The 22,960-nt window shown below is 47.2% G+C and overlaps 1 protein-coding gene across 3 annotated transcripts in view; it reads left to right on the forward strand.

The window, feature by feature from the left end:
* The window catches only part of LOC149337124 (uncharacterized), a 53,386-nt gene extending 30,928 nt beyond the window's left edge, over positions 1 to 22,458 (forward strand). For all 3 annotated transcript variants that reach the window (XM_089553338.1, XM_089553339.1, XM_089553340.1), the window contains 6 exons: positions 4,696 to 4,947; positions 8,749 to 8,979; positions 12,725 to 12,955; positions 17,878 to 18,103; positions 20,955 to 21,134; positions 22,189 to 22,458. In XM_089553338.1, coding sequence (XP_089409464.1) covers positions 8,807 to 8,979; positions 12,725 to 12,955; positions 17,878 to 18,103; positions 20,955 to 21,134; positions 22,189 to 22,221 — 843 coding nt within the window. In that variant the 5' untranslated portion in view covers positions 4,696 to 4,947; positions 8,749 to 8,806 and the 3' untranslated portion in view covers positions 22,222 to 22,458. The remainder of the gene's footprint in view (positions 1 to 4,695; positions 4,948 to 8,748; positions 8,980 to 12,724; positions 12,956 to 17,877; positions 18,104 to 20,954; positions 21,135 to 22,188) is intronic.
* The last annotated feature ends 502 nt before the right edge of the window (positions 22,459 to 22,960 follow it).

The raw sequence follows: 22,960 nt of genomic DNA on the forward strand, positions 1-22,960 counted from the left end.
TTTGTAGAAGCTTGCTGAGCTGGCAGACTCCATCATGGACGTTTCCTCCTCCGCAATTTCTCTCGGCGCGGTCTCGCAGCCTCCCACCCCGCCATCATCTCTTCTCTCCGGCCTGGACCTTCAGAGCCTCCGTGACGACTTCCACTCCCAGATCGCTCGTCTCTCCGACCAAATCGCCGCGCTGTCGACATCCCGCTCTCTCTCGCCTTCCCGTCGCCAGACCTCCCCTCGCCGACACAGTGCTACCCCTCCTCTTCAAGGTGTTTCAAGTGCTGATATCACCGCGCCTTTGGTGAAGCAGCGCGTCGTTGTCCCCTCCCCGTTGCTTCCGGGGAAACTTCCCACGACATCACTAAAAGCGGCAAGTGGTCTCACCCCACAGACCACCCGCTTATTCTTTATTCGCGACCACAACTCGAGCCTCCGTTTTCTCGTTGACACCGGAGCAGAGGTGAGCGTCCTTCCCCGCAGCCTTACATCATCAACTTCTCGCAGTCCTGGCCAATCGCTCCAAGCCGTAAACCTCACCCGCATCGTTACGTACGGCGATCATGCTCTTACACTCAATTTGGGCAACACGTGTGCCTGATCGCCGCGTGGACAGCGCGGTCGTCACGGGGACGTTTCTGCGCCTTTTGCTCGCCGATTTGGCCTCCGTGGCCCCGGCAACGCTCTTTTCAGTTTTCTTATCGCGGTAAGAAGGAATTGCGCGCTAAGCTGCCGCGGTTCGCACCAGCAGTCGTCGGCAATATGGCGCACCCGATTACTATCGCCTCGTGGCGCTGACGGCAGTCCAGGCCACGCGTTCCGTCACTGGTGTTAAGTCTGTGGGCGGCTGTACATAAATGCATAAATAGAGGACAACAATTCAAGTGAGTGCTTCATATGCTCTGTGTAAAAAAAAATTATCTCGACAGAAGAAAAGTACGGAAACTACTATTGAAAGTATCAATGTTAGATTATTCCGTTATACTAAATGGTAATGAATTCCACAAAAATGAGGCGCAGAAATTTAGTGTGAATTTACCGTCGTCAGTTCTAGGCTTCGGTAGTGAGAAATTGTGTTGGCATGAAAAGCCAGTGAAACTTCGTCCAGGAAACTGGAAAGGGAAGTGATCTTTTCGTGAACTTAAAAATGAGAGTGCCAAGAGACTAATGAACGATGGATGAGACCCCTAGGATTACATGAGCCTGAAGGGTGCAGCACTGCATAAACAGTAGATGAATTCGTATGGCTTGATACCGTATATGTTGTATAGCGTGTGTTGTGTGGGTGTTTCTCCAAGAAGAAATACAATAGTTGATATGGCTGTGGATGAAAGCATAGTAGAGTGAAATGAGCGTTTGTAAATTAAAGTTATTTCAGGCCTATATGAGTATCCTTATGTCATATGCTGCTTTATTTGATAGACTGTTTATGTGCCTATGGAATTTTGAGTGGCAGTCAAGTTCTACGCCAAGCAACATTGCATGATCAGTAGCAGTATGTGAGAGGCAAATGCATATGTGGACATTCAGGAATAGTCCTACGTGGAGATCAAAAGATTACAAAGCTAGATTTAGGGGCATTAATATTCATCGAGTTGTTTCGACACCAGATCGCTAAGTTTGCGGCATCAGTGTTCAGCTTATGTGTTAAGGAACCTATTGACTTGACAGATGCTGGAATGGTAGTATCATCGGCATATACATCCAGAAGAGGTAAGGCAAGATGGCAGATCATTAACGTATATTAGTAAAAGAAGTCCAAGGATGGAACCCTGAGCATTGCCAATGTTAGTAGTCTTCGCAGCAGAGTAAGCAGCACAACTGCAAACAACTTGAATCCGGATAAATAAGTAGCTGCGAATAAATCATAGGGCAGGACCAGATACTCCAAGGGCGTTTAATTTGTCAAAAAATATGTTGAAAACAATCATAAAACCCCCATTAAAGACTCGAGCAAGAACGGCTTTGCTGTTAAAAGCAGTTCGTGATTCAATATCTGCACCTGTGCGTAGCGGTGAACGGAGATGTGTAAATTAAATAAAATCTTGGGGCTGAAAGTGTGCTATCCTAGTCACCGTTGTTTCGAAAATAACGTTATGCAGTTTGAAGCTCCTAGTGGTCGGTGAGACGGTCGATTACATATCTCCTATTCAGACTGCTCGCATATCTATTGACTAGTCGGATGCTAGAATGGTGGTATCATCGGCACCGTACATTTTGATAAACGGTAGGAGTGCGCAATTAGGACAAGGACAGGATGCAAATAAACGGAACACCACGGGCACAGTCCTCCTTGCGGGCTAGTTGATTCATATCGACACAACGCAGGACTCGTTTCTGATATCCCGGGCTTCTTTCGAAAAGTTTTCTCAGAGGAGTTGTTATTCGTAATGGATGTATGCAAAAACTACCACATCATCCACGTATAGGCTACACCAGGAAGACACTGGTATGTTGTTAGAGCATGTCCACTACACATCAAAATAAACTCAGTGCTACCATTCTCTAGTAGGCGCTCCGTCCTCTCCATATAAATCACGAAAACCATTGGCGACAAGGCACACCCTAGAGACACGCATTTTATATAATGAACTCATCCGCACTGAGGAGCCCTTCGCAGTTTACTTGCAATGTAACATCCTTGTGTATGGCGCTTAGACGTTCAGTTACATCACTATCCAGCCCTGCTTCCACCATAAATTTTAAGAATAACTCCAGGCTGACACTCTCCTATGCAGCTTTCGTCTCAAGAAAAGGTATATCATAGCGTCCTATTTCAAAATAACCGCTCTTGAAAATGCACTAGCGTTGCTACAAAGAAATCGTCCTCCAAAAGTGTGCCCTGTCTAAAACCATTTTGCAGTTCTCCTATTCTTTCATGTTTCATGGTTGTTCTGATAGCGTGCATTGTATGTAAGCCTTCATTATCGCGATCGGTGTGCATTAGTCAGTCCTGGCTTATCTTTTGATATTAAACTTAGTCTGGTGTGCAGGCAATATTCAGGTAGATTTTTGCTGTTGAAGGCTTTATCTATAGTTTTAGTGCTTTCTTACTTTGCGTGGTCAGTTTAGCGAGCAACCTTATTGGAATTTGACCAGGTTCATTTGCTATATTCTAGGGAAAGGAGTAACTCGTGCTTGCAGCCGGCAGCCTTCGTGCAGCGGTTAGAATGAGTGCAAACTCGGTCCACTTGTGTTCGGCTGCCAAACTTGCTTTATTCTCGTCGGAATACTTTGCAGTAAATGACAGTTTTTTATTATTGCACCGACTGCAAAAATACCTATCTTAACGAGTTATGGCAAAGGAGGCAGGGAAACGAATTTATTGTACAAAAGGGGAGTTGGATGGCGACGCCAGGCCAGGGACGCCTAGGTCGGGACTCGAGGGGATGCAATCCTTGCCGACCATTCCGTCAGGCTATAGCCTGGCTTGTTTATCGTCGTCAGAATTTCTTAATATCTTCTCCCACTACTTTTTTGGGGGGAAGGGTGGGGGGCTAGTCTGGTTAACTCTTTTGGGGTGGATTATGGTCGCATCCCCGAAGGATGTGTTCCTGTCTTGTTTGAGGTAGTGCAGAGTATTTGCATTGTGACAAGCTACCATCCTTGGGGATAGCTGCCAGTCTGCTAGGAATAACTGCGCTTCTCGTCTGAGTTCTTCTCAGTGTTATTGCCAACTGCCTGCTCAGTCTGCTACACGGAGGTGGGTAGATTCGTCTCTCTTCCCTTTGCCGATGGAGCTGATTCCCGTTGCTCAGTGCCATTTCGTCTCGGTCCGTTGGATGAGGGTGCCCTGGTTTATAATTTCTCGGGCTGCGAGGTGGACAGCTTGGTTTCCAGGATTTCCCTCGTTTCTAGAGACCCAAAGAAGCTTTATATGTGTTTCTGGTTCCTATAGCTTTTGTTTTTTTAAGCGGTCCATCCAATTTGGCCCAATCTGAAGCTTTTTACTGCTGGCATCGAGACCGACAAAATCCTCGCCATGTGGAAGCGTGGCGCCATAGGTTCTAAACGCCAGAAGTCGCGAGCATTTTCGTTTGAACAATTAGCGAACTCGAATATTTGCATGTTTGATTAGGAAACATCGTTCTTAATTAACATGTGCAGTCGTACAAAATATTAATGCCACAAAGCACGATTCCAATAGGTAATGAATGGACCCTCAGCAGCAGTATAGGGCTCAATGATGCGGAGGGCTTAGCTTCCTTGCAATGGGCACATTCTTTCTGAGCACGTGATTCCGTGTGGGGTGTGGCGTGTAGAGGCGCGAGCGTGGCAAGGAAACCAAACGCGAGGCTTCGGATGTTTACTCAGAAATTCTAGTGGCGCCCATGAGTGATGCCACGTGCAGTGTTTGACTGACTTCCACTGCAGGCTTTTTGAAAGGAGCACGGTGATGTAGGTGGCCCTTATGGTTGGTTTGGTTTATGGGGTTTAACGTCCCAAAGCGACTAAGGCTATGAGAGACGCCGTAGTGGAGGGCTCCGGAAATTTCGACCACCTAGGGTTCTTTAACGTGCACTGACATCGCACAGTACACGGGCCTCTAGAATTTCTCCCCCAAAGAAATTGAACCGCCGCAGCCGGAATCGAACCCGCGTCTTTCGGGCCAGCAGCCGAGCACCATAACCACTGAGCCACCGCGGCGCCGTAGGTGACCCTTATGTCCTCACTCGACTAACAATAACCATGTCTTCTTCCTCGCAGCTCAGCAGAGTCCACGAAGGAAAAGACGAGTTCTGCGGGGCCTGGGCACGAGTCCCATGTGGCGTCTGATGCGCACCGTACGGCAGAAGATGCGGAGGCAAAACGGGCTAAGTGCGAAGCTTCTTCAAGCACCCCTCTGCACGAGTCTCTGGAGGACCAGCGCCACCATGACAACACGTCCATCGTATCGGGCGCTGCTGTCCAAAGAACGCGGTCACCACCGGACTCCACGCCTCTGAGGAAGTCGCATGGGTACGCATGCATATTTCACACGTACATGCGCCCTGACTTTTGCCGTAAGTTGCGACGAGTCCACGTTTTTCGTGTCTTTCTTGGGCAGCTGGTTCTCAGACTTGACGCTCTGAAACAGGCAGACAGCTAGCTTCAAACGTTAGACACGCCTTCCCTGTTTTGTTACACTGCAATCAAAGTAAAATTTATCAGCATGTACGACATTCGGTACTCAGCCCTCCTTCAAGCGGAATATCCATTAGCGCAGGTAGCACTGCCACAGCTGGGGCATAGCTCGGCCGAACCCGTTTCTCAGTGCAAGCGTAAGCGCACACACCTCACTGCTGCTGTTCTCTTTGCTATGATAACTGCGGACAGTCTTCCGGCTTCCCAAAATGCTGCTGTTGTCGTCTGTAGCCTACAATATGCACCAGAGTTAACTTCTCAAACATCTATACCAGGTAAGGTGCACCCGCTCTTCCCCCTGAGTCCTTATTTATTTAAAAAAAAAACTAGTACTGTCTAGGGAGAAGTATCACCCTAAGTACTTAGCTGACCGACTCACTGACTCGAAGGTTTTCCTAAAAATGCCGAGGGATGGGGGGAGGTGGGGGTAGCTGCATGAAGGGTAATCAAAAATACGAGTGGTTTGACATGCAGTGCATGTCAGTGCAGGTTAAACAACCCAATGTGGTCAAAATTATCCGGAGCCCTTCGCTAATGCGTCACTCATAGCATCGGTCTCTTTGGGACGTTAAACCCTATAAACCAAACTAAACCAGACGGTAGTGCCCCTGCACACTGAAGTGACCTGAAACAGTGGTGTTCACTGCCAGCGTGAGGAACGAGCAGTGTCGTAAAGAAAAGAAATTTCACCTAGCAGTGGCATTAAGTCGTAATTGGGGCACGCGATGACAATTTCACCCTTGGTCACAGCTGAAGATAGTTTCTGCATTTCCCACTTGAGCCATGCAAACTCATGCAACTCATGATTTGTATAAAAAGTTTACCTCATCTCTTTCGGCTAATTTGCCTTTGTGCTGAAAATTCAGATTCGTTGTCAAACTGCAGCTTATCGGTGACTGCTGAGGATTTTAGTATTATTATTGTTATTAATAATAATAATGATTTATTTCCATCACCATACAGTGTTGGAGGGGATGGGAATAAAAGCGGTTATCGCTTGACAAGGTTCCCACCCCCTCGAGTTCGAATTGTAGTCGAGTTCGACGAAACATCGTCTGGTCTGGTGGAGGCATAATAAAAAATGTAGGGTCACTGACCAAGTCAAAGTTTAATTAAACCTACTGACGTTTCGGAAGCCCTACGGCTTCCTTGTTCACAATGGGGAAACCAGGCAAAAAGCCTGCCTGGTTTCCCCATTATGAACAAGGAAGCCGTAGGGCTTCCGAAACGTCAGTACGTTTAATTAAACTTTGACTTGGTCAGTGACCCTACATTTTTTATTATTTATATTGTATTTTCTGTCTGCGGTGCTGTATGATCTCTTTCAGTTCCTTGTATCAGAGGTAAAAATTAGCTGCTTTGCATGGATCTGCGGCGGCTTGTGGTCGGTCATGGTGACCGTAAATATGCAGCAACTAGATACTATGCTGTATGCGATAATGTCAGTATATCACGTGCCCCGCCCAGTTCAAGCTGCTCTTATGTATTGGCGAACGATTTGTGTGGATGTCAGGAGTGGGGTTTTTGTAGTTGAGAGATTTTAACTTGGCCGACATTGAATTACTTGAGTGCTTTACAACGTCTTAAAGGATTTCTCTTATTCTTGTGTTTTTTCTTTATGTAGTACGCTTCGGTGATCCCTCTTGTTAAACGGACAGCATGTTTGAACAAATTGTCAGTATGGCGTAATGGAGGACAACAAGATTTGCAATTGCGACGATGGTCAGCTAAATTATGGAACTTAGTTGAGTCCTGATGTTCTTCCAGACGTGTATCAATGCACGTCCCTGTATGCCAATATATATTCTCACGTTGCAGTGACGGCAGTCCAGCGGTCAGGAAGACTGCAACAAGATTTGCAAACGAAGCTCATTATTTGGGCTGACTTGCACCCGCAAAAGCACTAAACAGCACGGCAGCGGCATTAGCAACAAATATGCTTGTCTGTCGTCAAACTACGAATGCCCGCCGCTCGCTGCATCGCTCGATTTAAAGCCGGCAAGGAAACTTCAAGACAATAGGTAAAAATAAACTACCATAATCTGGAAACACGTAGATGCAGCTCTTCATGGCTGTGATCAATCAAGATTAGTCCGGTCGCTTCTCGCGTCACGAACAAAAATGATGACACCCATTTCCTGCGGCCTTGCACGAACGAAAGGACGCTGCAATGATACGTAGCAATATTTTTTCACAGGTGAGAGTAATCTTATACATCACCTCCTCAGAGTATTGTATGTCTCATTAGTGAGAAAATCGGGCATCCCGTCCGCGAGACAGAAGTCCACGTGGTCTCATGACGTCAAGAAAGAAAAAAACTTTTAAATGACATTTCTTCCGAAGAAAGTTTCGAACTCGCACCGACATGAATAGATCAGCATCGCTGGCCGCCTCATTATAGTACTGCGCCATCACTGCAGCTAGGCCCCCGCATGCTATACTGCCAATCACTCGCCCTGCATTTGGGTACATTCGCCATCGTCTTCCAATCGGGCTGCGCGAACAGATCAGCTTCGCTGTGCAATTAGAATATCACGCCACCGCCGGCACCGAACGCACCACGTGCAACAGTTCCGCATTCACAGCGAGTAACTATAGTGTTCAGTGCCCTCCGTAATTTTTTTTTTCTCTGCCTTACAAGTGGGCCTTTTGCTTTACATTTCCAGCTTCTATTCTTATCAAGCCGACGAGTTTATCGTGACCGCGGTCTTTCTGTGGGCATACTGTTACTTTTTTCCCACTCGTTCCGCAATGTCCACCACTTCTTTGCTGGTCAAGAAGGTTAGTCAGTCATCAGGCTGCCTTAACTCCATCCTGTTTTTCTTGCCCCTGCAGAGGGTAACCCGCTTATGGTAACCTCCTAAGCCGTAAAAACCATCTTCACCTGATTTCGTTTTATAATAACTTCGATGTCATTACTGTATCGATCCTCGACAGCTGAGTTCTTGATTCCCAATTTTCTTGTCCGTCTTATTTGCTTTTCTCTGTTAACTACCACCAGGTCATGTCACTCACATAGTTCTAATGGAATTGTGCCGTTGTATTTCGTGCGCGCATATTATTCCACAACGTGGACATTGATATCCCCTATCAGGATGATCTGTCCATTATATCCTGACTTAAACACTCAACAAATTCTTCACTGTTGTATCTACGCATGCTACCTAGCTGTCCACAATAAAACTACCCCTATCTACGTGCTACTTACCGCATTTATGAAATTAGCGAACAATTATCGAACTCACATATTTGCCTGTTTGGTTAGGAAACATCGTTCTTAATTAACAACTGCAGTCGGACAAAATGTTAATGGCACAAAGCACGATTAGAATAGGTGATCAGCGGACCGTCAGCAGCAGTCTAGGACTTAACGACGCGGAGGAGTTGGCTTCTTTGCAATGCGCAGATTCTTTCGGAGCCATGCGACTGCGTGTGGCCTGTAGAGGGGCGAGCGGCGCAGGGAAACCAAACGCGAGGCTCGGCATATCTATTCAGAAATTCTAGTGGCGCCCATGTGTGATGCCACGCGCAGTGTTTCACTGACTTCCACTGAAGGCTTTTTGAAAGGCGCACGGTGATGTAGGTGACCCTTATGTCCTCACTGCCCTAACAATAACGATTTCTTCTTCCTCGCAGCTCAGCAAGTTCTGCGGTGCCTGGGCACGAGTCCCAGGTGGCATCTGATGCGCACCGCATGACAGCAGACGCGGAAACCAAACAGGCTACGCGGGAAGCTTCTTCAAGCACCCCTGTGAACGAGTCTCTGGAGGACCAGCGCCACCATGACAACACGTCAATCGTATCGGGCGCTGCTGACCAAAGAACGCGGTCACCACAGGACTCCACGCCTCTGAGGAAGTCGCATGGGTACGCATGCATATTTCACACGTACATGCGCCCTGACTTTTGTCGTAAGTTGCGTCGAGTCCATGCTTCTCGTGTCTGTCTTGGGCAGTTGGTTCTCAGACTTGCCGCTCTGAGACAGGCAGACAGCTAGCTTCAAACATTAGACATGCCTTCCCTGTTTTGTTACACTGCACTGAAAATTAAATTTAACTGCATGTACGAAATTGGGTACTTAGCCCTCCTTCAAGCAGAATATCCATCAGTGCAGGCTGCACTGCCACAGCTGGGGCATAGCTCGGCTGAACCCGTTGCTCAGTGCGAGCGTAAGCGCACACACCTCACTGCTGCTGTTCTCTTTTTGCTGTGATAACTGTGCCTTCTGCGGACACTGTCTTGCGGCTTCCCAAAATGCTGCTCTTGTCGTGTGTAACCTACAGTATGAACTAGAGTTTATAACGTGAACTTCTGAAATATCTATACCAGGTAAGGCGCGCCCACTCTTCCCCCCGAGTCCTTGTTTATTACTTAAAGAACTAACAATGTAGAGAGAAGTACCACCCTATATACTTAGCTGACCGGCTCACTGACTAGAAGGTTTCCCTAAAAATGCCGGGGGGGGGGGGGGGGTGCTAGTAGCTGCATGAAAGGCAATTAAAAAAACTGAGTGGTTTGGATTGCAGTGCATGGCAGTGCAGGTTAAACAAGCCCACGTGGCCGAAATGATCCGGAGCCCTTCACTAACGGCATCTCTCATAGCCTGTCTCTTTGCGACGTTAAACCCTATGAACCAAACTAAACCAGGTGGTAGTGCCCCTGCACACTGAAGTGACCTGAAACAGTGGTGTCCACTCCAGCGAGGAACGAGCAGTGCTGTAACGAAAAGGAATTTCACCTAGCAGTGTGATTAAGTCCTAACTGGGGCACGTGATGACAATTTCACCCTTGGCCACAGCTGCAAATACTTTCTGCATCTCATGCAACTCATGCTTCTAATGAAAAGTTTACCTCATCTCTTTCTGCTAATTTGCCTTTGTGCCGAAAATTCAATTCGTTGTCAAACTGCAGCTTACCGGTGACTGCTGAGGGTTTTAGTATTATTATTGATATTGAATGTTCTGTCTGCTGTGTTGTGCAATGCCTTTCAGTTCTTTGTATTAGAGTTCAAAATTAGCTGCTGAGCATGGATCTGCGGCGGCTTGTGGTCTGTCTTAGTAACCGTAAATATTCAGCAACTAGATGTTATGTTGTATGCGATAATGTCACTGTATCGCGTGCCCCGCGCAGTTCAAGATGCTCTTATGTATTGGCGAACGATTTGTGTGGATGTCAGGAGCGGGGTTTTTGTAGTTGAGGGAATTTATCTTCGTCGACATTGAATTACTTAAGTATATATCACAACGTCTTAAAGGATTTCTCCCACTGTGCCAAGTACCAGTGACAGCACAGATGCCGGTTCCCTTCATTGGTCTGTAAATCATTTTACTTCTCAGCTTTTTTAACGCGACAGCGCTAAGGGTTCGGCTCAGCTGAGATCCCAGCGTCGCTGGCGTCGTCGCCTGTGTGTGCGGAAAAGCCTGATTGCTTGAGAGGGTCTTGACGCCACATTTGGAGCTGAGGAATGAAAAGTAATTTAAGAAATTAGAAAACTGGTGATTAGAAGCTTTCGACATGACTAAAACATCATTGTCAGCGGATAAACTAAATGAATTGGAGCATAAAGAAATTTGTGGCAATTATTCGAGAATGGAGCCCCCATGCATACAGAAGCGAAGGAGACGCGCGTTGGGGTTAGGCAGGTGACAACGAAAGGAAAGGAATGACCAGTGACGCGTCAACCAGCGACCTGAGAGACGTGCAGCTCAATTGTAGTGGCTGGTGGACATCTTATATCTGGCGAAGCAAAAGGTTGCCGTGAAGCTCCGAGAAGCGAAACGGAAACTAATCGGTCGCTCTGTTTTCGAACGATGTATTAATTTATTTTGAAATAGCCTCAGGGACATGCGGAATTACAGAGGGGAGTGCTTATACGTATAGCAATACAATGAAAGAACAATGCGAGCTTAATTTCACAATGTTGCTCTTTATACATTGTTAGCTAATGCAGTCTTGGAACAAACGGTGATCATTAATTAGTCACAGTGGAGCGGGAAGGTGCTTCCACTCGTTGCATGTCCGGGGTAAACATCCCACTTTCCGCCCATCTCTTGTTCATAACCAGCTGTTTCGGCCGCTCACTTTACGTTCTGGCTCATTTCTAGAGATCCATCGCCTCTAATTTCTGCATTCCATCAGCTACGCAGTTTTTTTTCAAACGTGAAGTAGCAGCTCAAAAGAGCTGGACGAAAGATTGAGAAACACAGACATGCGCTGACTCACAAATGAAGGCTATCGATAGGAAACAAGGCGAATACAATAGAAGCATAGACAAACAGTCATAGAATAAAACATAACGCACGTGTTGCTATGGGATAAAGAAACATGACTTTATATCATCTAGGGCTGGCGGACGCACAATGTTATTTTTTCTTTATGTGGTAATATTCGGTGATGCCTCTTGTTAAACGGACAGGGTGTTTGAAGAAATTGTCACTATGACGTAATGGAGGACAACAAGATTTGCAATTGCAGCGATGGTCAGCTAAATTATGGAACTTAGTTGAGTCCTGATGTTTTTTCAGACGTGTATCAATGCACCTCCCTGTCTGGCCGATACATTGTCACGTTGTAGTGACGGCAGTCTAGCCGTCAGGAAGACAGCAACAAGATCTGCAAACGAAGCTCTTTATTTGGGCTGACTTACGCCCGCAAAAGAACTAAACAGCACGGCAGCGGCGTTGACAACAAAGATGCTTGTCAGTCGTAAAACTACGAATGCCCGCCCCTCGCTGCATCGCTCGATTTAAAGCCGGCAAGGAAACTCCGAGATAACAGGTCAAGATCACCTACGGTAATCTGGAAACATGTAGATGCAGCTCTTCATGGCTGCGATCAATCGAGATTAGTCCGGTCGTTTCTCGCATCACGAACACAAATGATAACATCCCTTTCCTGCGGCCTTGCGCGAACGAACGGACACTGCAATGATACGTGGCAATATTTTTCCGCAGGTGAGAGGAGTCTTATACACCACCCCCTCAGAGTATTGCATGGCTCATTAGTGAGAAAATCGGGCATCCCTTCCGCGAGAAATGGGTCCACGTGAACTCATGACGTCAAGAAAGAAAAAAAATTCTTAAAATGATCTTTCTTCCGAACAGAGTTTCGAACTCGCACCGACCCGAATAGATCAGCATCGCTGGCCACCTCATTACAGCACTGCGCCATCGCTGCAGCTAAAGGCCCCGCATGTGGTACTGCCAGTCTCTCGCGCTCGGTTCGGGTATCCTCGCCATCGTCTTCCAATCGGGCGGCGCGAACGGATCAGCTTCGCTGTGCATTGGAATAGCACGCCATCGCCGGAACCGAACGCACCGCGTGCTGCAGTTCCGCATTCACAGCGCGTAACTATAGTGTTCAGCTCCCTCCGTAAATTTTTTTTCTGCCTTTCAAGTGGATCTTTTGCTTTAATTTTCCATCTTATTTTCTGATCAAGCCGATTAGTTTATCGTGACCGCGGTCTTTCCATGGGCATATTGTTACTTTTTCCCACTCGTTCCACAATGTCCACAACTTGTTTGCTGATCAAAAAGGTTAATCAGTCATCGGTAATGTAGGTGACCCTTATGTCCTCACTCGACTAACAATAACAATTTCTTCTTCCTCTCAGTTCAGCAAGTTCTGCGGTGCCTGGGCACGAGTCCCAGGTGGCGTCTGATGCGCACCGCATGACAGAAGACGCGGAAACCAAAGGGGCTAAGTGCGAAGCTTCTTTAAGCGCCCCTGTGCACGAGTCTCTGGAGGACCAGCGCCACCATGACAACACGTCCATCGTATTGGGCGCTGCTGACCAAAGAACGCGGTCACCAGCCGAGTCCACGTCTGTGAAGGAGTCGCACGGGTACGCCTGCATATTTCACACGTACATGCGCCCCGACTTTTGTCATAAGTTGCGACGAGTCCATGTTTCTCGTCTCTCTCTTGGGCAGCTGGTTCTCAGACTTGCCGCTCTGAAACAGGCAGACAGCCAGCTTCAAACAATAGACATGCCTTCCCTGTTTTGTTTAACTGCAGTCAAAATTAAATTTATCAGCATGTACGAAATTGGGTACTTAGCCGTCCTTCAAGCGGAATATCCATTAGCGCAGGCAGCACCGCCAGCCACAGCTGGGGCATAGCTCGGCCGCACACGTTACTCAGTGCCAGCTTAAGCGCACACACCTCACGGCTGCTGTTCTCTTTGTTATGATAACTCTGCCTCCTGCGGACACTTTCTTCCGGCTTCCCAAAAAGCTGCTGTTGTCGTGTGTAGCCAACAATATGGACCAGAGTTTATAACGTTAACTTCTCAAACATCTATACCGGGTAAAGCGCACCCACTCTTCCCCCTGAGTCCTTGTTTATTACTTAAAGAACTAGCACTGTATATGGAGAAGTACCACCCTATATACTTACCTGACCGGCTCACTGACTAGAAGGTTTCCCTAAAAATGCCGGGGGGGAGGGGGGGGGGGGGGTGCTAGTAGCTGTATGAAATGTAATTAAAAAAACTGAGTGGTTTGGATTGCAGTGCATGGCAGTGCAGGTTAAACAACTCCACGTGGTCGAAATTATCCGGAGCCCTTCACTAACGGCGTCGCTCATAGCCTCGGTCTCTTTGGGACGTTAAACCCTGTCAACCAAACTAAACCAGACGGTAGTGCCCCTGCACACTGAAGTGACCTGAAAGAGTGGTGTCCACTCCAGCGTGAGGAACGAGCAGTGGCGTAACGAAAAGAAATTTCACCTAGCAGTGACATTAAGTCGTAATTGGGGCACGCGATGACAATTTCACCCTATGCCATAGCTGAAAATACTTTCTGCATCACATGCAACTCATGCTTTCTAATGAAAAGTTTACCTCATCTCTTTCTGCTAATTTCCCTTTGTGCCGAAAATTCGTATTCCTTGTCCAACTGCAGCTTACTGTTAACTGCTGAAGATTTTAGTATCATTATTGATATTGAATTTTCTGTCTGCTGTACTGTGTAATGCCTTTCAGTTCCTTTTATTAGAGGTAAAAATTAGCTGCTTGGCATGGATCTGCGGCGGCTTGTGGTCTGTCTTAGTAGCCGCAAATATGCAGCAACTAGATATTATGCTGTATGCGATAATGTCAGTATATCACGTGCCCCGCCCAGGTCAAGACGCTCTTATGTATTGGCGAACGATTTGCATGGATGTAAGGAGTGCGCTTTTTGTAGTTCAGAGATTTTAACTTTGTCGACATTGAATTACATCAGTACTCCACAACGTCTTAAAGGATTTCTCCCACTGTGCCAAGTACCAGTGGCAGCACAGATGCTGGTTCCCTGCTTTGGTCTGTGAATCCTTTTACTTCTCAACTTCTATATCGCGACAGCGCAAAGGGTTCGGTTCAGCTCAGATCCCGGCGCCGCTGGCGTCGTCGCCGGTGTGTGCGGAAAAGCCTGATTGTTTGAGAGTGTCTTGACGTCACATGTGGAGCTGGGGAATGAAAAGTAATTAGATAGACACCACGCGCGCAGTCCTTCTTGCGGGCTGGTTGGTTCATATCGACAAAACGTAGGCCTCGTTTCTGTCTCCTGTCCTTGTCCACTCCCCGCCATCGTATACCGTTTGTCGAAATGAGCCAAGTAGCCCGCAAGAACATTCTGCCCCTAGTACATAACTGTTGTGTGTCGACGATCAGCTGCTGAAACAGGCCTTCAGTACAACACAAGCCGCCAAGGGAGCACCGTTAGCAGCCATTTATGAGCACGACACTTCAACTCAGGAAGAGACAAAATAGAGCCATGATTCTGGCATTTGCACTTTTTAACTGCTTTACCGCTGGCGTCCAGCACACAAAATGCAGGAATGAAAAGGCTTGGTTGGGGATTTGAGTTCGTGCTCATCGCTGTCCATATGTCACGACAAGATATTGCATGGATCCCAATCGGCCTGGAGCGTTTTCACCCATTCTATTGTCCGAACAGCGTGTTTCCAAATTAACGAGTTGAAAATACACGAAGAAAATTTTCTCCCCAGAAATGCTGTCCATGATTCGAGTCGTCCACACCAACGAGGTTCTTATTAACGCAGCACGGCTGTTTGTGCCGGTGTTATTGAGTCACGCTATAGGCGCAGACTATTCACCGCGTCGACTTTCGACTGTGTCGAGCCGCATGGATTTCGCTTAGCTCTTCGAGCCTCTTAGTAACCAGGAATGGCTGTAAGAAATAACCGAGGGACTAGGCTCACTCTGTAGCCGACCACGGGTAAGGGTCCGGTCAGACTGGTACTTCCGGCATTGGCTGAAATGAGCTGTGCCGGGAGAATCGAGGGCGTTCAAAGAGCAGACAAATCCTCTTTACGTCCTAAGAAGCCCATGAGAAGCAAGTGCCGAGAGAATTTAAGCCAGGAAGTTATCCCTTCTGCCGGTACAATAGACACCGTCCTAATTATTCGGGCCGATCAACCCACCGCTGCACACTCCTTAGGTCTGGAGCGGGTGGAGCAACACACTACTCCCCATGCGCCGAAGAAGAAGATTCGGACTGCTGACTGGCGACGGGGGTCTCGCCTGATGAGCCTCTCACCAAAGGTATGGGGAGTATGCAGCAGATTTGACAACAAAACACACTACTCTGAATCAAGATGCAACAAGGCACTCACGCACAAAGCTCAATATAGTAACAACATGACTAACAAAACGCAAAACACTGAAGTGTGCATTACTGAATTACAAAGCTGCATAGATAACACAAAATACGAGGCATGGTTAAAGTAACACATTGGAAATACCGGCGTAATGACCAAAAAAGGATGCATAAACATGCACATTACTACGCAGCCGAACAGAATAATACAAAAGTAAGAGTCTAGATACAGAGATCGAGCTACTCGGACAAAGAAAGAGTTCGAGAGAGCGAGGGGAAGCGGTGGCATATCTGTGGAATGGCAAGGTGCGGTTGTAAGGAGCGCCCCGGGTTTCAGATGCTGGTGCGGGGCCGATGTCGTGTCATGGATGCCGGAGAGTTCGAAACCGCATCTTCGACGCCATAGTTACCGCACTCGGGGTGTCAGACCCACACTATTGCAGAAAAGAGCGTCCTCCAGCGCCTTCTAACGCGAAACGAGTACGTTTTTCGCGCTCTGTTCGACTGCCTACACAAGTGGTCGGCTAGATTCACTGGATCTGCAATGGGAAGATACTGTTTGCGCTGATACGATGGTGGGTAACGCTGGAATCTGCTTTACGCCCCTGGATGTCCCACTTGTATCCCTCATGGCGCCGGAACAAGCGCTGTACGCGATGGGACCGCGCTGCTCGCAGAATCACAGCCGTAAAAGCGAAAAATGCGAACCACGACATCGGGCAAATGAAAAATGTTCTGCAAATAAGGCCGTTTTCTTGGATCCCATTGCACGCCTAAATAAAAACGGAAGGCGATTTCTTGTTCTTTGGAGCGTTTAGATAGGTGAGTCGATCGTTCTCAAGACAGGAACAGCTTGCAACGGAAGAATGAACAGAATAATGTGGGCTAATGTCACAAGCTCGAAAAATATGCCTATCTACACCGAAACACAGTAGGCCCTACCGGAATACGCACAGCTAGCTTCATCACGTGCTACGTATACGAGGCGCACCAAGCAGCCCGCACACGCCGGCTGTCTTTACGCACCGGCCAATTAAGAACAGCAGCGCAAAAAGAATGAAACGAGGAAAAGAACAGACTGCCAAGCGATCAACCAGTGTGTAAAAGGAAGAGCCGACAGCGCCTCTGTTGTGCACTTTTTGTTGCGCTAAACATCAGCTAGCCGAGCGGTCGATTGGCCAACGCTTCCTGATGTCTTGGAAGTAAATTACGGTCATCGCTGCCCCGTGGACCGGTTCTGAAGCTACGTCCCGCAGGATACGAGAAAGTTTAGCTCTGGAGCCCCATGGGTAGTGATTATTACGAGCGCGTTCTAGGAGCACGAAGCGCTGCGAAAACTGACACGAAAGATGCGTTCCTCTGCGCTATATAGTGCACATAAAAATTCAAACCATCAGTGGCAAATCTCGAGAGCAGGCAAACAGTTGCAGCGCTCAATCAGCGGTAGCCGTATAGGGGCAGAGGGCTGCCACCAGCTTTGAGACGCCCTCCCAGTAAGCCTGTGCGTCTTTCCCTCCCTCACCCTCTCCTCACCCTGTGCCCTCCCTCGCGCTCGCTTTCGCATGTTTTTCTGCTCAAATCCACCGTCACCCTCTTCGGCGTCCCTCATAGCCTGAGTCGCTTTGGGACATTAAGGCCTCATCAGATGAAGGTGAGGACGCCCTCCCATGTTGTGTGGAGACTATTCGTCAGAAGTAAAAGACAGCGAATGGACAGTTGATTAGAATTTTTTTTCCAAATTGAGCCTTTTACGAGATAAACAACAAAGCTATTAAAAAGGCTCCCCTTAATTGGCAATGCTCATAATTCCACTCTTTCGCCACTCTTTTACTTCCTCATGCACATTTGCTCAATTCTTTTTGCTTCCATCAACCTATCGGAGAAATGGGTGCGAAAGGCTCGATAAGGCGCACTCCGTACACTGCGTACGCACAGTTGACGATACCCGCGCATACAAGCATGTGGTGGTGTTTTTGAAAACATTTTGCTCTTGGTGATTTGTAATTGCGCCACTGGTTACTAGTGTGACTGGCTGGCTGTGCTTGCGGTACGCATTTATTTGTGGGTTGCCGCGTTTATTGCGAAGCCCTTCAGTGCGGCGTCCCTCGTAGCCTGAGTCGCTTTGGGACTTTGAACCCCGACAAACCAACGCTTTCACTTGCAGTGACATCACCCCACAGGGCAGCCAGATACATCCCGACCAGGTCAAGGATAAGGCTAAAGATCACGTGGAGGATTCGAACCGGGGTATCGACATCGCTCGCAAGCCAGGGAAGCCGAAGAAACTGCCGTACCACCACAGGAACAAAAGGAGGATCCGGGCGAGGGGCCCGCTGAGGGCAAACGCAAGGTCGAGGCGCCACGGAAGGGGGTGCCCTTTTGGGCAAAAGGTAATGATTAGTTCCCAGCCAATGCTAACGATTCGCCTAAGTTGTGCGGGAGTTACGCGCCGACCGCTGGGTATCACAGTGCATTTGCTGGGGACAATTCTCGTCGATTCGATATCGCACCTGTGGGCCATGCAGGCCACTGACTGGTGGAATTTCTATTTTTTTCATGTTTACATCATCCTCATCGTCAGCCTGACTATGCCCACTGCAGGGCAAAGGCCTCTCCCATGTATCTCCATTAACCCTGTCCTTCGCCCGCTGCAGCCACCGTATATCCGCAAACTTCTTAACCTCATCCACCAACCTAACTTTTTGCCGCCCCCTGTTACGCTTGCCTTCTCTTAGAATCCACTCCGTTCCGCTTAAGGACCAGCGCTTATCTTGCCTTCGCATTACATGCCCTGCCCAAGTCCATTTCTTCTTCTTCGTTTCGACTAGGATTCATTGACCCGCGTTTGTTCCCTCACTCACTCCACCAGCTTCCGGTCTCTTAACGTTACAACTATCATCTTTCCACAGCTCGCTGCGCTCTTAACTTGAGCTGCACCCTTTTGTTAGCCTCTGTTTTTGCCCTATAGGTGAGTACTGTTGGGACTGGGAGTCCGAGCCAGGAAACGGTCGAGGCGACGGTGAGTAAAAGGACGTTTATGTACAGTATGTACAAGGGCTTTTACATGATACAAGGGCCAAGAGCACCACGGGCTAGCACAAAGAAGGGCGGCCCCGGCGGCGAGCGTAGCTCCGGCGCGATGGCTCTTCTGCTGCCCGTCTGCTCTTGGCCCTTGTATCATGTAAAAGCCCTTGTACATACTGTACATAAACGTCCTTTTACTCACCGTCGCCTCGACCGTTTCCTGGCTCGGACTCCCAGTCCCAACAGTGGTGGCAGCGGTGGGATGCCCCAGACCCAACAGTACCCTTAAGATACAGCTGCTATATAGTTTTCTCTTGAGGGATATTGGTAAACTTCCATTCCCGATATCAGAGAGCCTATCATATGCGCTCCAACCCATTGTTTTCCTCTAATGATCTGGATCAGTGGATACTACGTGCCCTAAGTCGACGTATTCCATTACCACTTCCAGCACCTCAAGTTCACACAGGCTGCATTTCTTCATAAGGCTAATTAAAAGCAGAGTTAAAGCCAATACAATCAAGCTATTTCACACACTTCTGTCCCTTTCTCCAAGATGGCTTCTCTCGCACAGTGAGGCAGCTGAAATTTTCCTTCGGAAACTATATTTTCCCTTCTGCTAAGATGAGTCGCACAACTGTCAACAATATGACATCATGTAGCCCACCTGTATCATGACTAGAGTTAGTAAACAGGCTTCCTATGGAAGCCGCAATTCTTCATATGTTTTCCACACGGCGCCAAGCTTTTAAGGGACAAGGGCAATCACGCGGCTGTTGAGCTCCTATGCACTGCAGAGAAGCTTACATATCTCCTTTCTCCGGGACGTCCGGGTCACTTTGTTGACTCACTGTTGTTGTGCGCTCTGGAGCGCACAAGTGCGCAGTTTCATTGAAAGTTGTTTCCGAAGCATTTCAATTCACTCTTTCCTTAACATTCTAAGGAATGTTGGTGGTTTGCGGCGTTTAATACCAATGCCACCACGGCCCCACAGCGCTGAAATTTTGTTGGTACATAACTCATTCAGATACGTCTTAGTGCAGCCAAGACACACGGAGCAAGCTGACTGCGACAGTATCTCTCTCGGAATAAAAAACTTATAAAGCCAAATTTAGTACAGCTAAACTTATTGGCTTAGCGCATTAGGCAGCGAAAGCTGATTGGAATTAGCGGCGTTTCCGGCTGGTAAGACAGGTCCAGCGCATGGTTGCGACTCGGACGGAAGCGCTGGCACACGCATATTTAGACATTTTATGCGCGCGACGAGCCAAGCTGACACCGAAACATCTATTTGACTTTGCTTTTCTTTTTTGCGCACATTTAGCTACTTGGCTTCGCCTCACTTTTCGAGCATGCTTAGTTACTTGAATTTGGCCTGTTTGCTTCGAGCCAGTTTGGTGCTTGGTTTGCTTAGCCTCTCTTTTTCGAAGTCGTTTGGCTAGTGGAATTTGCCGATTCATGAACCGTATCACGGCTAGCGGTGCGGTCTTGCTCGTTCAGTTTGGATATCAACACGCTTTTTCACTTTACTCTCGGAATGGGCAAACAATTCACGGGGGCACTTTGTTGACCTAAAGTGCAGGGAGGCGAAAGCTTTAAGCGCAGTGTTGCTGCTTGTGTCACTGATGTGTGTTAAGCTTCGCCACTAAGAGTGGAACGTGACAGCGTGTTCCAACGCTGCCAGGGAGTCCACGGAACGCCATCGCCGGTATGGCTCTACTACGCCTTGCTTGTCGGTAAATTTGTTTTTGAGGAAAGGAAATGTATCTGTCTAGCATATCTCGGTTGAGACCTGAACCTCGGTGTAAGGGAAGGGAGGAAGATAGGAGTGAACGAAGACAACGCATTCACTAGACGTGCATTTGTTCATTCCTAAAGTAGAAAAGTGTTCAAAGTGAATGTGGCATTCATTCATTTTGTTTTGGTGCTTATTTTGCATGAGCATGTACACGTGGTTGTAGGCTTTCATGCTGTCTAATAAGCGATGTGCAGTTCTGAAACCGTCATTTTTTGCCATCGTGTTGAGTCAATACACCTTTTTTTTTTCATTTTAGCAGCCATGACCTTATTCTCACATTCTCAATCTTCACATTCCCATTCGATTCATATTCAATTCGTATCAGTTTTTGTCCTTTTCAATTGCGCTAATTAGGTGTCAGAACTGAGTCAAGGGCCCTTCTGGACATCTTTTTCTGCATTCTTTCACTTTTATTTCAGAGACCAATTTGCAGGTCCTCATCTATGCACAAGCCAAGGGCGCCATTCGGAGCGAGGATGTGTTCGGCGTCATCCGTAAGCTGGTCGCGAACGAAATCTTTGCTAAAGAAGACTGACTTCAAGCTCAGTGGTGTGGAACTGACTGCCCGAAGCTATGCTGTAAGCAATGGGACGCAAAAGGTAAAACAATGGACAGTGCAGTGTTTGATTTGGGAAGCAGCACCAGCGTCACACTGTTGGCTCACGCGAAAAGCGAATGGACCGTGATGTTGAGGGGTGCGAGTCTGGGAACCAAATGGTTTCATTCGTTGTTATGTGCGGCTCCCTCCTCGGGACCGGTTACCTTATCTTACTTCATTTATTTCCATCAACGATGGTGGAGGCAGGGCAGAAATCTGCGACAGCAGCTTGACAAGTCCTCGTCCCCTAAAAAGCAGCAGCAGTGCACGTTGCACAACCCGACACACATTAGTTCGGAAAAATAGTGCATATAAAAAAAAATAGAATGTAGAGCTTGTACAGTACTGAAAAACACAAGAACGAATCCACTGAAAGTAAAGGTATACACACTGAACTCATTTCCTTGCTTGCAAAAGAGAAAACATATATTCAAATCTCCGAGGCGAACTTAAATAGTGTACAGGATATTAGACAAAGAAGACTCAAGGCTGTAAACACACTATAGTGAACAAAAAGCAAGGAAAAAGGAGCACATAAGCGTAATGCCTGCAATTCCTGAAAAGAAAGTCGGGCACACTTTTTGACTAGCCGTCAAAATACTCAGAACGCAAAAAGCTAGCTAAGAACAGTACACTAGAGGAACAAAATTTTCAGTTCTTTTGGGTTACGACCAAGGATATCAATGTTATCTATTAGGCATGTGTTTAGTATATCACGAGTTCAATATTTTACCATGAGGAAACCATAATTAGGCAGACTGCAGTGTTGTAAATGAGAAACAGAGAATTATACAAGAGTATACCAGATGCCCTTGGGGAGGAAATTCCTATCCCTTTACAAAGTACCAGTGATTGAACCGAGCTTACTTGAGATATATTCGATGTGCCTGTCCCATGACATATTTTCCGTAAAGACCACTCCTACCATTTTAAATTCACTCACAATATTATTTAAATTCATTGTTAAATTATGTGGAACCTGTCCTATCTTATCGCGGAAAATAATCACTTTAGTTTTAGAAATGCTAATTACCAAGCCATTTTCCTGTGCCCAGGTTTTGCCCAAGCTCTCCCTTACTGACTACTAGTACGGCGCTGACGGAGAGCAGAGGAATCCGGATGGACAGCACCTTGGCAGCGCGTGGGATGGGAAGACAGCATTTTGTACAGCCTGCCCGGAGTATATTCCGCACCAGCTTACTACCACAGCACCTAATTGTGTGACTCAAAGATTGCCACTAATTTTATTATTGAGTAATTAAAGAACCTCTATTTGCTCTGCATCATAAATCAATAAAAGCGTGACTCACCATAATTTCAACACACTGTTGCGTCTACCTGACTGGATTAAAACTATTTTTGATTGATTCAATGTGCCAGTGAAGATTGTCACAGGTGACGTCGCTGCACTGAAATCAGAGTGATTCAGTACGTTTTTAATATTGTTACTTCAAACCACGCAGTTAACGTAACTGAAGAACCTCTATTTGATCTGCATCATGAATCAATAAAAGCGTGACTCTCATAATTTCAACACACTTACGTTGAGCTGACTGGAATAAATCTATATTTGATTGATTCAATGCGCCAGTGAAGATTGTCACAGGTGACATCGCTGCACTGAAATCAGTGATTCAGTAGTACCTTTTGAATATTGAGTTACTTCAAACCAGGCAGTTCGCGCGATCACCCATAAAGCAGGGGCCACGGAAGCCAAACACTAATTTTTAAAAATAAGGTTCTAGAGGTATGGAAGGTTTTCGCCGCGTTGGCGGAGGTCAAAAAATAGCCTATGTCGGCTAGTAAAGCGATTAATCTAATTGTAAT

Source organism: Amblyomma mixtum, chromosome 7, assembly GCF_055824585.1.
Source record: "Amblyomma mixtum isolate Tamu chromosome 7, ASM5582458v1, whole genome shotgun sequence".
NCBI classification, from domain to species: domain Eukaryota; kingdom Metazoa; phylum Arthropoda; class Arachnida; order Ixodida; family Ixodidae; genus Amblyomma; species Amblyomma mixtum.